Source organism: Pithys albifrons, chromosome Z (assembly GCF_047495875.1).
Source record: "Pithys albifrons albifrons isolate INPA30051 chromosome Z, PitAlb_v1, whole genome shotgun sequence".
Taxonomy (NCBI): Eukaryota; Metazoa; Chordata; class Aves; order Passeriformes; family Thamnophilidae; genus Pithys; species Pithys albifrons.
In genome coordinates, this window is record NC_092497.1 from 746277 (window position 1) to 761915 (window position 15639).

The 15639-nt window shown below is 58.9% G+C and overlaps 2 protein-coding genes across 5 annotated transcripts in view; one reads left to right on the top strand and one right to left on the bottom strand.

Annotated features, from left to right (window-relative positions):
* WDR7 (WD repeat domain 7) overlaps positions 1 to 3119 on the bottom strand; it is an 87745-nt gene extending 84626 nt beyond the window's left edge. For 3 of the 4 annotated variants that reach the window (XM_071580893.1, XM_071580892.1, XM_071580890.1), the window contains exon 1: positions 3088 to 3119. The gene's annotated coding sequence lies outside the window, so the exon portion shown is untranslated. Of the gene's footprint in view, positions 1 to 2851; positions 2938 to 3087 lie in introns of those variants that run through there. The other variant, XM_071580891.1, reaches the window with a different exon arrangement.
* A 1595-nt stretch (positions 3120 to 4714) lies between these two features.
* Positions 4715 to 15639, top strand: part of TXNL1 (thioredoxin like 1) — a 39562-nt gene continuing 28637 nt past the window's right edge. Inside the window, exons 1-2 of the mRNA XM_071580894.1 lie at positions 4715 to 4945; positions 9041 to 9137. Coding sequence (XP_071436995.1) covers positions 4782 to 4945; positions 9041 to 9137 — 261 coding nt within the window. The 5' untranslated portion in view covers positions 4715 to 4781. The remainder of the gene's footprint in view (positions 4946 to 9040; positions 9138 to 15639) is intronic.

Sequence of the window (15639 nt, forward strand, 5' to 3'; positions counted from 1 at the left end):
AGTTCCCACCTAACCCAAGCCAAGCTCAGATTTTCCATGCAAAGACATTCCCCAACCCCTGATATTCCCAAAATATTCCACTGACAGGAATATTTGGGAATATTCCCTTTGGGAGGGAGAGGAAAAAGCAGCACTACCTTTTTCCTTCTGGTTTCTGCCTCCGGCCCGGCAGAGCCTTCAGGAAAAACCTCCTTTTGAGGCAAACCCACATTGCAATCCCGAGGAATTTGGGATCCTGGAGCTCCAGCTGGGAGCACCAAAGCCCTGAGTGAGCAGCTGATCAATAATTCCCTGCTCCACATCCCTGGGGACAAATCCAGGGCTCATTCCACGTGGATTGCCACGTCCCTGCTATTTCTAGAGCTCGGGAACTTTGGCAGGAAATGGAGTTGCCACCAGCAAAGTTGTTCCTGGTGCTGCTGCTCTGTCCCCACTGGGCTTGGGAAACTCAGCTCAGAAGGGACAGAAGTTCAGTTTTCTCCCCCAAAATACAATAAAACAATTCATTTCTGTTGTTTAATCTGTCTGGAGATACACAGACATCTGTCTGTCTGTCCATTCATCCATCCATCCATCCATCCCTCCATCCATTTATCCATCCCTCTGTCCATCCATCCATCCATCCATCCCTCTGTCCATCCATCCATCCCTCCATCCACCCATCCATCCCTCTGTCCATCCATCCATCCCTCTGTCCATCCATCCATCCCTCTGTCCATCCATCCATCCCTCTGTCCATCCCTCCCTCTGTGCATCCATCCATCCATCCATCCATCCATCCCTCCATCCCTCTCTCTATCCCTCTCTCTGTCCATCCATCCATCCATCCATCCATCCATCCATCCATCCATCCATCCATCCATCCATCCCTGCCTCCATCCATCCACTTATCCATCCATCCATCCATCCATCCATCCATCCATCCATCCATCCCTGCCTCCATCCATCCACTTATCCATCCATCCATCCATCCATCCATCCATCCATCCATCCATCCATCCCTGCCTCCATCCATCCACTTATCCATCCATCCATCCATCCATCCATCCATCCATCCATCCATCCATCCATCCATCCATCCCTGCCTCCATCCATCCACTTATCCATCCATCCATCCATCCCTGCCTCCATCCATCCATCCCTCCTTCCCTCTGTCCATCCATCCATCCATCCATCCATCCCTCCTTCCCTCTGTCCATCCATCCATCCATCCATCCATCCATCCATCCATCCATCCATCCATCCATCCATCCATCCATCCCTCCTTCCCTCTGTCCATCCATCCATCCATCCATCCATCCATCCATCCATCCATCCATCCATCCATCCCTCCTTCCCTCTGTCCATCCATCCATCCATCCATCCATCCATCCATCCATCCATCCATCCATCCATCCATCCCTCCTTCCCTCTGTCCATCCATCCATCCATCCATCCATCCATCCATCCATCCATCCATCCATCCATCCATCCCTCCTTCCCTCTGTCCATCCATCCATCCATCCATCCATCCATCCATCCATCCATCCATCCATCCATCCTTCCCTCCGTCCATCCATCCATCCATCCATCCATCCATCCATCCATCCATCCATCCATCCTTCCCTCTGTCCATCCATCCATCCCTCCTTCCCTCTGTCCATCCATCCATCCCTCCTTCCCTCTGTCCATCCATCCCTCCTTCCCTCTGTCCATCCATCCATCCATCCATCCATCCATCCATCCATCCATCCATCCCTCCTTCCCTCTGTCCATCCATCCATCCCTCCTTCCCTCTGTCCATCCATCCATCCCTCCTTCCCTCCGTCCATCCATCCATCCATCCATCCATCCATCCATCCATCCATCCATCCCTCCTTCCCTCTGTCCATCCATCCATCCATCCATCCATCCCTCCTTCCCTCTGTCCATCCATCCATCCCTCCTTCCCTCTGTCCATCCATCCATCCATCCATCCATCCATCCCTCCCTCCTTCCCTCTGTCCATCCATCCATCCCTCCTTCCCTCTGTCCGTCCATCCATCCCTCCTTCCCTCTGTCCGTCCATCCATCCATCCATCCATCCATCCATCCATCCATCCATCCATCCATCCATCCATCCCTCCTTCCCTCTGTCCATCCATCCATCCATCCATCCATCCATCCATCCATCCATCCATCCATCCATCCATCCATCCATCCATTCCTGGGCACCTGGGTAAGTCTGTTCCATGGGCATCTGAATAACTGGGCACCTGTGCCCCCCCTGTCCCTGTGCCCCCCCTGTCCCTGTGCCCCCCCTGTCCCTGTGCCCCCCCCCGTCCCTCTGCCCCCCCCCCGTCCCTCTGCCCCCCCCGTCCCTCTGCCCCTCCCTGTCCCTCTGCCCCTCCCTGTCCCTCTGCCCCCCCCGTCCCTCTGCCCCCCTGTCCCTCTGTCCCCCGTCCCTGTGCCCCCCCCGTCCCTGTGCCCCCCCCGTCCCTGTGCCCCCCCGTCCCTCTGCCCCCCCTGTCCCTCTGCCCCCCCCCGTCCCTCTGCCCCCCCCCGTCCCTGTGCCCCCCCGTCCCTGTGCCCCCCCCTGTCCCTGTGCCCCCCCTGTCCCTGTGCCCCCCCGTCCCTGTGCCCCCCCCGTCCCTGTGCCCCCCCCGTCCCTGTGCCCCCCCGTCCCTCTGCCCCCCCTGTCCCTCTGCCCCCCCCCGTCCCTCTGCCCCCCCCCGTCCCTGTGCCCCCCCGTCCCTGTGCCCCCCCGTCCCTGTGCCCCTCCTGTCCCTCTATCCCCCCGTCCCTGTGCCCCTCCTGTCCCTCTATCTCCCCGTCCCTGGATCCCCCCCATCCCTGTGTCCCTCCGCGCTGTCCCCCGCGCTCCGGCTCTCACCTGTCCCGTTATCCCGACTATCCCGACTATCCCGATGATCGCGGCTATCCCGCTGCTCCGGCCCGCGGCCGGCGGACACGGCCGGCTCTTACGCCACTGTCGCAAAGCGCGGCCGGAGCGCGCGACGGCAGCGGCGTCACCACGGCAACCGGCGCGGTAGTTACCGCATTAATTAGTTAATTAGCGGCCCCGGGCGGGACTAATTTAGCTCAGTCATGATTGGTGCGAGTACTTACCCAGCTCTGTTCGCCCTCGGAGCCTTTTCTAGCGCCCTTCTCAGTATCGCGCCCGCTGGCCCTTGGTAAAGACAGAGAGGGGGAAAATTAAAAAAAACCAACAGAATGACGTCATCAAGGCAAAGAGAAGCGTCACTCCCATGACGTCATCAAAGCAAAGCGGTTAATGACGAAATAGGAGCATTTTTATGTAGAGAGACTCCCTCCCACAATCCCCCTCTCTGCCCGTCACCAAAATGGCTGACGCGGCATCACCTCCAGCCCTCTGCCCGTCACCAAAATGGCTGACGCGGCATCACCTCCAGCTCTCTGCCCGTCACCAAAATGGCTGACGCGGCATGACCCGCCCCCCTCTGCCCGTCACCAAAATGGCTGACGTGGTGCCACCCACTCCTCTCTGCCCGTCACCAAAATGGCTGACGTGGCATCACCTCCAGCCCTCTCTGCCCGTCACCAAAATGGCTGACGCGGTGCCACCCGCCGCTCTCGCTGCCCGTCACCAAAATGGCTGACGCGGCATCACCTTCAGCCCTCTCTGCCCGTCACCAAAATGGCTGACGCGGCATCACCTTCAGCCCTCTCTGCCCGTCACCAAAATGGCTGACGCGGCATGACCCGCCCCTCTCTGCCCGTCAGAAAAATGGCTGACGTGGCATCACCTCCAGCCCTCTGCCCTTCACCAAAATGGCTGACGTGGCATCACCTCCACCCCTCTTGCCCGTCACCAAAATGGCTGACGTGGCATCACCTCCACCCCCTCTGCCCGTCACCAAAATGGCTGACGCGGTGCCACACGCCCCTCTCTGCCCGTCACCAAAATGGCTGACGTGGCATCACCTCCACCCCCTCTTGCCCGTCACCAAAATGGCTGACGTGGCATCACCTCCACCCCTCTCTGCCCGACACCAAAATGGCTGACGCGGCATCACCTCCACCCCTCTTGCCCGACACCAAAATGGCTGACGCGGTGCCACCCGCCCCTCTCTGCCCGTCACCAAAATGGCTGACGCGGTGCCACCCGCCCCTCTCTGCCCGTCACCAAAATGGCTGACGCGGTGCCACCCGCCCCTCTCTGCCCGTCACCAAAATGGCTGACGTTGCATCACCTCCACCCCTCTTGCCCGTCACCAAAATGGCTGACGTGGCATCACCTCCACCCCTCTCTGCCCGACACCAAAATGGCTGACGCGGCATCACCTCCACCCCTCTTGCCCGACACCAAAATGGCTGACGCGGTGCCACCCGCCCCTCGCTGCCCGTCACCAAAATGGATGACGCGGTGCCACCCGCCCCTCTCTGCCCGTCACCAAAATGGCTGACGTGGCATCACCTCCAGCTCTCTGCCCGTCACCAAAATGGCTGACGCGGTGCCACCCGCCCCTCTCTGCCCGTCACCAAAATGGCTGACGTGGCATCACCTCCAGCCCTTTTGCCCGACACCAAAATGGCTGACGCGGTGCCACCCGCCCCTCTCTGCCCGACACCAAAATGGCTGACGCGGTGCCACCCCGTCCCGCGCCGCCCCTACCCAAGATGGCGGCGCTGGCCTCACCCGCGCTGCCCTGCCCTGCCGTGCCCTGCCCTGCGATGGCGGCGCTCCCGCCCCGGGATGGCGGCCGGGCGGGGCCAGGCGGGGCCGAGCCGAGCCGAGCCGGGCGGGGCGGCCCCAGCCCCGGCGCCATCCCCAGCGGTGCATGCCGGGCGCCCTGCCCGCCGTGACGCTGCACATCGTACCGGCGCCGCCAGCGGGGCCCGCGGCCATGGCGGGAGTGAAGGTGATCGCCAACGACACGGAGTTCCAGCCCGAGCTCAGCGCCGCCGGATCCCGCCTGGCCGTCGTCAAGTTCACCATGAGGGGGTGAGTCTGTGAGGCGGCCGCGCCCCCGGAGCCTCCCCGGCCGCGCCGGGGCCGCCTCTGCTCCGCTTCCCTTCCCGTACCCGGCGCTGCGCCCCGGCCCGGCCCGCGGGGCACGGCCTGAGCTGGGGGGCACCGACCCCAAGGTGTGCCCCGTGGGGCTCTGGGGGGCACCGACCCCATAGTGTGCCCCAATGGGGCTCTGGGGGGCACCGACCCCATAGTGTGCCCTGTGGGGCTCTGGGGGGCACCGACCCCGTAGTGTGCCCCGTGGGGCTCTGGGGGGCACCCACACCCCATAGTGTGCCCCGTGGGGCTCTGGGGGGCACACACACCCCATAGTGTGCCCCGTGGGGCTCTGAGGGGCACCGACACCCCATAGTGTGCCCCGTGGGGCTCTGGGGGGCACACACACCCCATAGTGTGCCCCGTGGGGCTCTGGGGGGCACACACACCCCATAGTGTGCCCTGTGGGGTTCTGGGGGGCACCGACCCCATAGTGTGCCCTGTGGGGCTCTGGGGGGCACCCACACCCCGTGGGGCTCTGGGGGGCACACACACCCCATAGTGTGCCCTGTGGGGCTCTGGGGGGCACCCACACCCCGTGGGGCTCTGGGGGGCACACACACCCCATAGTGTGCCCTGTGGGGCTCTGGGGGGCACCGACCCCGTGGGGCTCTGGGGGGCACCGACCCCACGGTGTGCCCCGTGGGGCTCTGGGGGGCACCCACACCCCGTGGGGCTCTGGGGGGCACACGCACCCCATAGTGTGCCCCGTGGGGCTCTGGGGGGCACCGACCCCATGGGGCTCTGGGGGGCACCGACCCCATGGTGTGCCCTGTGGGGCTCTGGGGGGCACCGACCCCATAGTGTGCCCCAATGGGGCTCTGGGGGGCACCAACCCCATGGTGTGCCCTGTGGGGCTCTGGGGGGCACACACACCCCATAGTGTGCCCCAATGGGGCTCTGGGGGGCACCGACCCCACAGTGTGCCCTGTGGGGCTCTGGGGGGCACCGACCCCACAGTGTGCCCTGTGGGGCTCTGGGGGGCACCGACCCCACAGTGTGCCCTGTGGGGCTCTGGGGGGCACCGACCCCATAGTGTGCCCTGTGGGGCTCTGGGGGGCACCGACCCCACAGTGTGCCCTGTGGGGCTCTGGGGGGCACCGACCCCACAGTGTGCCCTGTGGGGCTCTGGGGGGCACCGACCCCACAGTGTGCCCTGTGGGGCTCTGGGGGGCACACACACCCCGTGGGGCTCTGGGGGGCACCGACCCCACAGTGTGCCCCGTGGGGCTCTGGGGGGCACCGACCCCACAGTGTGCCCCGTGGGGCTCTGGGGGGCACCGACCCCATAGTGTGCCCTGTGGGGCTCTGGGGGGCACCGACCCCATAGTGTGCCCCGTGGGGCTCTGGGGGGCACCGACCCCACAGTGTGCCCCGTGGGGCTCTGGGGGGCACCGACCCCATGGTGTGCCCCGTGGGGCTCTGGGGGGCACACACACCCCATAGTGTGCCCTGTGGGGCTCTGGGGGGCACCGACCCCACAGTGTGCCCCGTGGGGCTCTGGGGGGCACCGACCCCACAGTGTGCCCTGTGGGGCTCTGGGGGGCACACACACCCCATAGTGTGCCCTGTGGGGCTCTGGGGGGCACACACACCCCACAGTGTGCCCTGTGGGGCTCTGGGGGGCACACACACCCCATAGTGTGCCCTGTGGGGCTCTGGGGGGCACACACACCCCATAGTGTGCCCCAATGGGGCTCTGGGGGGCACCCACACCCCAATGGGGCTCTGGGGGGCACCGACCCCATAATGTGCCCCAATGGGGCTCTGGGGGGCACCGACACCCCATGGCCGTGCCCCACAGTGCCCCCCATGCCCCCACACACTCCACAGTGCCCCCCATGCCCCCACACACCCCACAGTGCCCCCCATGCCCACACACACCCCACAGTGCCCCCCATTCCCCCTCACCCCACAGTGCCCCCCATGCCCCCACAGTGCCCCCCAAGCCCCCACACACCCCAAGTGCCCCCCATGCCCCCACACCCCACCGTGCCCCCCATGCCCCCACACACCCCACAGTGTCCCCCATGCCCCCACAGTGCCCCCCATTCCCCCTCACCCCACCGTGCCCCCCATGCCCCCACACACCCCACAGTGTCCCCCATGCCCCCACAGTGCCCCCCATTCCCCCACACCCCACAGTGCCCCCCATGCCCCCACTGTGCCCCCCCATGCCCCCACAGTGCCCCCCATGCCCCCACAGTGCCCCCCATGCCCCCCATGCCCCCACAGTGCCCCCCATGCCCCCACTGTGCCCCCCCATGCCCCCACAGTGCCCCCCATGCCCCCACACACCCCACAGTGCCCCCCATGCCCCCCCACACCCCACAGTGCCCCACACACACCCCACACCCCACAGTGCCCCCCATGCCCCCTCACACCCCACAGTGCCCCCCATGCCCTCACACCCCTTTTGGGGGACAGAATAATTCCAAATAATTCCCAATAATTCAGTGAGGGCACAGAATAATTCCCAATAATTCAGAATAATTCCCAATAATCCAATGAGGGCACAGAATAATTCCCAATAACTCAGAATAATTCCCAATAATTCAATGATGGCACAGAATAACTCAGAATAATTCCCAACAATTCAGAATTATTCCCAACAATTCAGAATAATTCCCAATAATTCAATGATGGCAGAGAATAATTCCCAATAACTCAGAATAATTCCCAATAATTTGGGGATGGCACAGAATAATTCCCAATAACTCAGAATAATTCCCAATAATTCAGAATAATTCCCAATAATTCAATGATGGCACAGAATAACTCAGAATAATTCCCAACAATTCAGAATAATTCCCAACAATTCAGAACAATTCCCAATAACTCAGAACAATTCCCAATAACTCAGAACAATTCCCAATAATTCAGAACAATTCCCAATAATTCAGAATAATTCCCAATAACTCAGAATAGTTCCCAATAATTCAGTGATGGCACAGAATAATTAAAAACAATTCAAAATAATTCCCAATAACTCAGAATAATTCCCAATAATTCAGAATAATTCCCAATAATTCAGAATAATTCCCAATAATTCGGTGATGGCACAGAATAATTCCCAATAATTCAGAATAATTCCCAATAATTCAATGATGGCACAGAATAACTCAGAATAATTCCCAATAACTCAGAATAATTCCCAACAATTCAGAATAATTCCCAATAATTCAGAATAATTCCCAATAACTCAGAATAATTCCCAATAATTCAGAATAATTCCCAATAATTCAATGATGGCACAGAATAACTCAGAATAATTCCCAATAATTCAGAATAATTCCTAATATCTCAGAATAATTCCCAATAACTCAGAATAATTCCCAATAACTCAGAATAATTCCCAATAATTCAATGATGGCACAGAATAACTCAGAATAATTCCCAATAACTCAGAATAATTCCCCATAACTCAGAATAATCCCCAATATCTCAGAATAATTCCCAATAACTCAGAATAATTCCCAATAATTCAGAATAACTCAGTGATGGCACAGAATAATTCCCAATATCTCAGAATAATTCCCAATAACTCAGAATAATTCCCAATAATTCAATGATGGCACAGAATAACTCAGAATAATTCCCAATAACTCAGAATAATTCCCAGTAACTCAGAATAATTCCCAATAACTCAGAACAATTCCCAATAACTCAGAACAATTCCCAATAACTCAGAATAATTCCCAATAACTCAGAATAGTTCCCAATAATTCAATGATGGCACAGAATAACTCAGAATAATTCCCAATAACTCAGAATAATTCCCAATAACTCAGAATAATTCCCAATAATACAGAATAATTCCCAATAATTCAGAATAATTTCCCATAATTCAATGATGACCCAGAACAGCTCCAGGCTGGGTGTTCTCAGCCCCCACTGTGGCAGCAGAACTCCCAGCTCTGTGTTCAGGGATGTGCCAGTTCCCTTGGGCCAGACATGAAAGGGAGGGGCAAGTGGAATTTCCTGGAATTTCCTGGAATTTCCTGGAATTCAGGGCCCTGTTTTCCCTGCCAGGTGCGGGCCCTGCCTGAGGATCGGCCCGGCCTTCAGTGCCCTGAGCAACAAATACCCCCAGGCCACGTTCCTGGAGGTGGATGTGCATCAGTGCCAGGTGGGGAGGGGGCAAAGCAGGTCTGGGGGGCTGGAAACAGCCCTGGGGAGGGGGCAAAGCAGGTCTGGGGGGCTGGAAACAGCCCTGGGGGGGGAAAAGCAGGTCTGGGGGGCTGGAAACAGCCCTGGGGAGGGGGCAAAGGAGCTTGGGGGGCTGGAAACACCCCTGGGGAGGGGGCAAAGCAGGTCTGGGGGGCTGGAAACACCCCTGGGGAGGGGGCAAAGGTGGCTGGGGGGCTGGAAACAGCCCTTGGGGGGGAAAAGGAGCTTGGGGGGCTGGAAACAGCCCTGGGGAGGGGGCAAAGCAGGTCTGGGGGGCTGGAAACAGCCCTGGGGAGGGGGAGAAACAGGTTTGGGGGCTGGAAACAGCCCTGGGGAGGGGGAAAAGGAGCTTGGGGGGCTGGAAACAGCCCTGGGGAGGGGGCAAAGCAGCTTGGGGGGCTGGAAACAGCCCTGGGGAGGGGGCAAAGCAGCTTGGGGGGCTGGAAACAGCCCTGGGGAGGGGGCAAAGCAGCTTGGGGGGGCTGGAAACAGCCCTGGGGAGGGGGCAAAGCAGCTTGGGGGGCTGGAAACAGCCCTGGGGAGGGGGCAAAGGTGGTTGGGGGGCTGGAAACAGCCCTGGGGGGGGGAAACAGGTTTGGGGGGCTGGAAACAGCCCTGGGGAGGGGGAAAAGGTGGTTGGGGGGCTGGAAACAGCCCTGGGGAGGGGGAAAAGGAGCTTGGGGGGCTGGAAACAGCCCTGGGGAGGGGGAAAAGGAGCTTGGGGGGGCTGGAAACAGCCCTGGGGAGGGGGCAAAGCAGGTTTGGGGGACTGGAAACAGCCCTGGGAAGGGGGAAAAGGTGGTTGGGGGGCTGGAAACAGCCCTGGGGAGGGGGCAAAGGAGCTTGGGGGGCTGGAAACAGCCCTGGGGAGGGGGAGAAATGGCTTGGGGGGCTGGAAACAGCCCTGGGGAGGGGGCAAAGCAGGTCTGGGGGGCTGGAAACAGCCCTGGGGAGGGGGGAGAAAACAGCTTGGGGGGCTGGAAACAGCCCTGGGGGGGAGGAAAAGCAGCTTGGGGGGCTGGAAACAGCCCTGGGGAGGGGGCAAAGCAGGTCTGGGGGGCTGGAAACAGCCCTGGGGAGGGGGCAAAGCAGGTCTGGGGGGCTGGAAACAGCCCTGGGGAGGGGGCAAAGCAGGTCTGGGGGGCTGGAAACAGCCCTGGGGAGGGGGCAAAGCAGGTCTGGGGGGCTGGAAACAGCCCTGGGGAGGGGGCAAAGGTGGTTGGGGGGCTGGAAACAGCCCTGGGGAGGGGGAGAAACAGCCTGGGGGGCTGGAAACAGCCCTGGGAAGGGGGGAAAAGGTGGTTGGGGGGCTGGAAACAGCCCTGGGGAGGGGGCAAAGCAGGTCTGGGGGGCTGGAAACAGCCCTGGGGAGGGGGAAAAGGAGCTTGGGGGGCTGGAAACAGCCCTGGGGAGGGGGAAAAGGTGGTTGGGGGGCTGGAAACAGCCCTGGGGGGGGGGGCAAAGCAGGTTTGGGGGGCTGGAAACAGCCCTGGGGAGGGGGCAAAGCAGGTTGGGGGGCTGGAAACAGCCCTGGGGAGGGGGCAAAGGTGGTTGGGGGGCTGGAAACACCCCTGGGGAGGGGGAGAAACAGCCTGGGGGGCTGGAAACAGCCCTGGGGAGGGGGCAAAGCAGGTTGGGGGCTGGAAACAGCCCTGGGGAGGGGGCAAAGGTGGTTGGGGGGCTGGAAACACCCCTGGGGGGGGGCAAAGCAGCTTGGGGGGCTGGAAACAGCCCTGGGGAGGGGGAGAAATGGCTTGGGGGGCTGGAAACAGCCCTGGGGAGGGGGCAAAGCAGGTTTGGGGGGCTGGAAACAGCCCTGGGGAGGGGGGCAAAGCAGGTCTGGGGGGCTGGAAACAGCCCTGGGGAGGGGGAGAAACAGCTTGGGGGGCTGGAAACAGCCCTGGGGAGGGGGAGAGAAACAGCTTGGGGGGCTGGAAACAGCCCTGGGGAGGGGGCAAAGCAGGTCTGGGGGACTGGAAACAGCCCTGGGGAGGGGGAAAAAGGAGCTTGGGGGGCTGGAAACAGCCCTGGGGAGGGGGCAAAGCAGGTCTGGGGGGCTGGAAACAGCCCTGGGGAGGGGGAAAAGGTGGTTGGGGGGCTGGAAACAGCCCTGGGGAGGAGGGAGGGGCTGGGAGGGGGCACTGGGGGGAAGAGCTGGGGGGGATTTTGGGGGGAAAGAGCTGGGGGGAATTTGGGGGAAAAGAGGAGAGAGGAAATTTGGGGGGAAAGAGCTGGGGGGGAATTTGGGGGGAAGAGCAGAGAGTGGGGAATTTAAAGGAAAAGAGCAGAGAGTGGAGAATTTGGGGGCACAGAGGAGAGAGTGGGAAAGAGCAAAGAGGGGAATTTGGGGGAAAATCAGAGAGGGGGAGTTTGGGGGAAAAGAGCAGAGAGTGGAAAAAGAGCAGAGAGTGGGGATTTGGGGGGAAAAGAGCAAAGAGTGGGAAATTTGGGGGGAAAAAAGGAGAGAGTGGGGAATTTGGGGAAAAGACCAGAGAGTGGGGAATTTGGGGGGAAAGAGCAAAGAGTGGGAAATTTGGGGGGAAAAAGGAGAGAGTGGGGAATTTGGGGAAAAGAGCTGGGGGAGAATTTGGGGGGAAAGAGGAGAGAGGGGAAAAGAGCAGAGAGGGGGGAATTGGGGGGAAAATCAGAGGGGGGAATTTGGGGGGAAAGAGGAGAGTGGGGAATTTTGGGGAAAAAGAGTGGAAAAGAGCAGAGAGTGGGGAATTTAAAGGAAAAGAGCAGAGAGTGGGGAATTTGGGGGAAAGAGGAGAGGGAAAAGAGCAGAGTGGGGGATATGGGGGAAAATCAGAGAGTGGGGAATTTGAGGGGAAAGAGCTGGGGGGGAATTTGGGGGGAAAGAGCTGGGGGGGAATTTGGGGGGAAAGAGCTGGGGGGAATTTGGGGGGAAAGAGCTGGGGGGGAATTTGGGGGGAAAGAGCTGGGGGGGAATTTGGGGGAAAAGAGCAGAGAGGGGGAAATTTGGGGGGAAATCAGAGAGTGGGGAATTTGGGGGAAAAGAGCAGAGAGTGGGGAATTTGGGGGGGAAATAAGAGAGGGGGAATTTGGGAAAAGAGCAAAGAGTGGAAAGAGCAGAGAGTGGGGAATTTGGGGGAAAGAGCTGGGGGGAATTTGGGGGGAAAGAGCTGGGGGGGAATTTGGGGGGAAAGAGCTGGGGGGAATTTGGGGGGAAAGAGGAGAGTGGGGAAAAGAGCAGGGTGGGGAATTTGGGGGAAATCAGAGAGGGGGAATTTGGTAAAAGAGCAAAGAGTGGAAAGAGCAGAGAGTGGGAATTTGGGGGGAAAGAAGAGAGAGGGGAAAAGAGCAGGGTGGGGAATTTGGGGGAAATCAGAGAGGGAGAGTTTGGGGGAAAAGAGCAGAGAGTGGGGAATTTGGGGGGGAAAGAGCTGGGGGGGAATTTGGGGGGAAATCAGAGAGTGGGAATTTGGGGGAAAAAAGGAGGAGAGAGTGGGGAATTTGGGGAAAAGAGCAGAGAGTGGGGAATTTGGGGGAAGATCATAAGGGGGGGAATTTGGGGGAAAGAGCAGAGAGTGGGGAATTTAAAGGAAAAGAGCAGAGAGTGGAGAATTTGGGGGCACAGAGGAGAGAGTGGGAAAGAGCAAAGAGGGGAATTTGGGGGGAAAATCAGAGAGGGGGAGTTTGGGGGAAAAGAGCAGAGAGTGGGGGGAATTTGGGGGGAAAGAGCTGGGGGAAATTTGGGGGGAAAGAGCAGAGTGGGGAATTTTGGGGAAAAATCAGAGAGGGGGGAATTTGGGGGGAAAGAGCTGGGGGGAATTTGGGGGGAAAGAGCTGGGGGGAATTTGGGGGGAAAGAGGAGAGTGGGGAAAAGAGCAGAGAATGGGGAATTTGGGGGGAAATCAGAGTGGTGAATTTGGGGGAAAAAGAGCTAAGAGTGGGGAATTTTGGGGGAAAAAGGGAGTGGGGAATTTGGGGGGAAAGAGCAAAGAGGGGGGAATTTGGGGGGAAAGTGCTGGGGGGGAATTTGGGGGGGAAAGAGCAGAGAGGGGGAAAGAGCAGAGAGGGGGAAATTTGGGGGAAAATCAGAGAGTGGGGAATTTGGGGGAAAAGAGGAGAGAGTGGGGAATTTGGGGGGAAATAAGAGAGGGGGAATTTGGGAAAAGAGCAGAGAGTGGAAAAGAGCAGAGAGTGGGGGGAATTTGGGGGGAAAGAGCTGGGGGGGAATTTGGGGGGAAAGACTGGGGGGGAATTTGGGGGGAAAGAGCTGGGGGGGAATTTGGGGGGAAAGAGCTGGGGGAGAATTTGGGGGGAAAGAGGAGAGTGGGGAAAAGAGCAGAGAGGGGGGAATTGGGGGGAAAATCAGAGGGGGGAATTTGGGGGGAAAGAGGAGAGTGGGGAATTTTGGGGGAAAAAGAGTGGAAAAGAGCAGAGAGTGGGGAATTTAAAGGAAAAGAGCAGAGAGTGGGGAATTTGGGGGAAAGAGGAGAGGGAAAAGAGCAGAGTGGGGGATATGGGGGAAAATCAGAGAGTGGGGAATTTGAGGGGAAAGAGCTGGGGGGAATTTGGGGGGAAAGAGGAGAGAGGGGAAAAGAGCAGAGAGGGGGGAATTTTGGGGGAAAAATCAGAGAGGGGAGAATTTGGGGGAAAAGAGCAGAGAGTGGGGAATTTTGGGGGGAAAGGGAGTGGGGAATTTGGGGGGAAAGAGCAGAGAGTGGGGAATTTGGGGGGGAAATAAGAGAGGGGGAATTTGGGAAAAGAGCAAAGAGTGGAAAGAGCAGAGAGTGGGGAATTTGGGGGGAAAGAGCTGGGGGGAATTTGGGGAGAAAGAGCTGGGGGGAATTTGGGGGGAAAGAGCTGGGGGGAATTTGGGGGGAAAGAGCTGGGGGGAATTTGGGGGGAAAGAGGAGAGAGGGGGAAAGAGCAGAGTGGGGAATTTTGGGGAAAAATCAGAGAGGGGAGAGTTTGGGGGAAAAGAGCAGAGAGTGGGAAATTTGGGGGGAAAGAGCTGGGGGGGAATTTGGGGGGAAAGAGCAGAGAGGGGGAAATTTGGGGGGAAATAAGAGAGGGGGAATTTGGGAAAAGAGCAAAGAGTGGAAAGAGCAGAGAGTGGGGAATTTGGGGGGAAAGAGCTGGGGGGAATTTGGGGAGAAAGAGCTGGGGGGGAATTTGGGGGGAAAGAGCTGGGGGGAATTTGGGGGGAAAGAGGAGAGAGGGGGAAAGAGCAGAGAGGGGGGAATTGGGGGGAAAATCAGAGTGGTGAATTTGGGGGAAAAAGAGCAGAGAGTGGGGAATTTTGGGGGAAAAAAGGAGTGGGGAATTTGGGGGGAAAGAGCAAAGAGGGGGGAATTTGGGGGAAAGTGCTGGGGGGGAGTTTGGGGGGAAAGAGCAGAGAGGGGGGAATTTGGGAAAAGAGCAAAGAGTGGAAAGAGCAGAGAGTGGGGAATTTGGGGGGAAAGAGCTGGGGGGAATTTGGGGGGAAAGAGGAGAGTGGGGGAAAAGAGCAGGGTGGGGAATTTGGGGGGAAAGAGCTGGGGGGGAGTTTGAGGGGAAAGAGCTGGGGGGGAATTTGGGGGGAAATCAGAGAGGGGGAAATTTTTGGGGAAAAAGGGAGTGGGGAATTTGGGGGAAAAGAGAGAGGGGGGAAAGAGCAGAGAGGGGGGAATTGGGGGGGAAAGAGGAGAGTGGGAATTTGGGGGGAAAAAGAGTGGAAAAGAGCAGAGAGTGGGAATTTAAAGGAAAAGAGCAGAGAGTGGGGAATTTGGGGGAAAGAGGAGAGGGAAAAGAGCAGAGTGGGGGATATGGGGGAAAATCAGAGAGTGGGGAATTTGGGGGGAAAGAGCTGGGGGGGAATTTGGGGGGAAAGAGCTGGGGGGAATTTGGGGGGAAATCAGAGAGTGGGAATTTGGGGGAAAAAAGGAGGAGAGAGTGGGGAATTTGGGGAAATGAGAGTGGAAAGGAGCAGAGAGTGGGGAATTTTGGGGGGAAAATCAGAGAGGGGGAATTTGGGGGGAAAAGAGCAGAGAGGGGGATATGGGGGAAAATCAGAGAGGGAGGAGTTTGGGGGAACAGAGCAGGGAGTGGGGAATTTGGGGGGAAAGAGGAGAGAGGGGAATTTGGGGGAACAGAGCAAAGAGTGGGGAATTTAAAGAAAAAGAGCAAAGAGGGGGGAATTTTGGAGGAAAAGAGCAAAGAGTGGGAATTTGGGGGGAAATCATAAGAAGGGGGAATTTGGGGGAAAGTCAGAGAGTGAGGAATTTGGGGGGAAAGAGCAGAGAGTGGGGAATTTGGGGGTAAGTCAGAGTGGAGAATTGGGGGGCACAGAGCAGTTCATGAAGAGTTTGGGGGCACAGAGCAGTGACTGGGGAACTGGGGGGCACTGGGCAGTGACTGGGCAGTCTGGGGGGCACCGAGCAGTGACTGGCCATGTCTCCTCCCTGCCAGGGCACAGAGCAGTGACTGGGCAGTTTGGGGGGGCACTGGGCAGT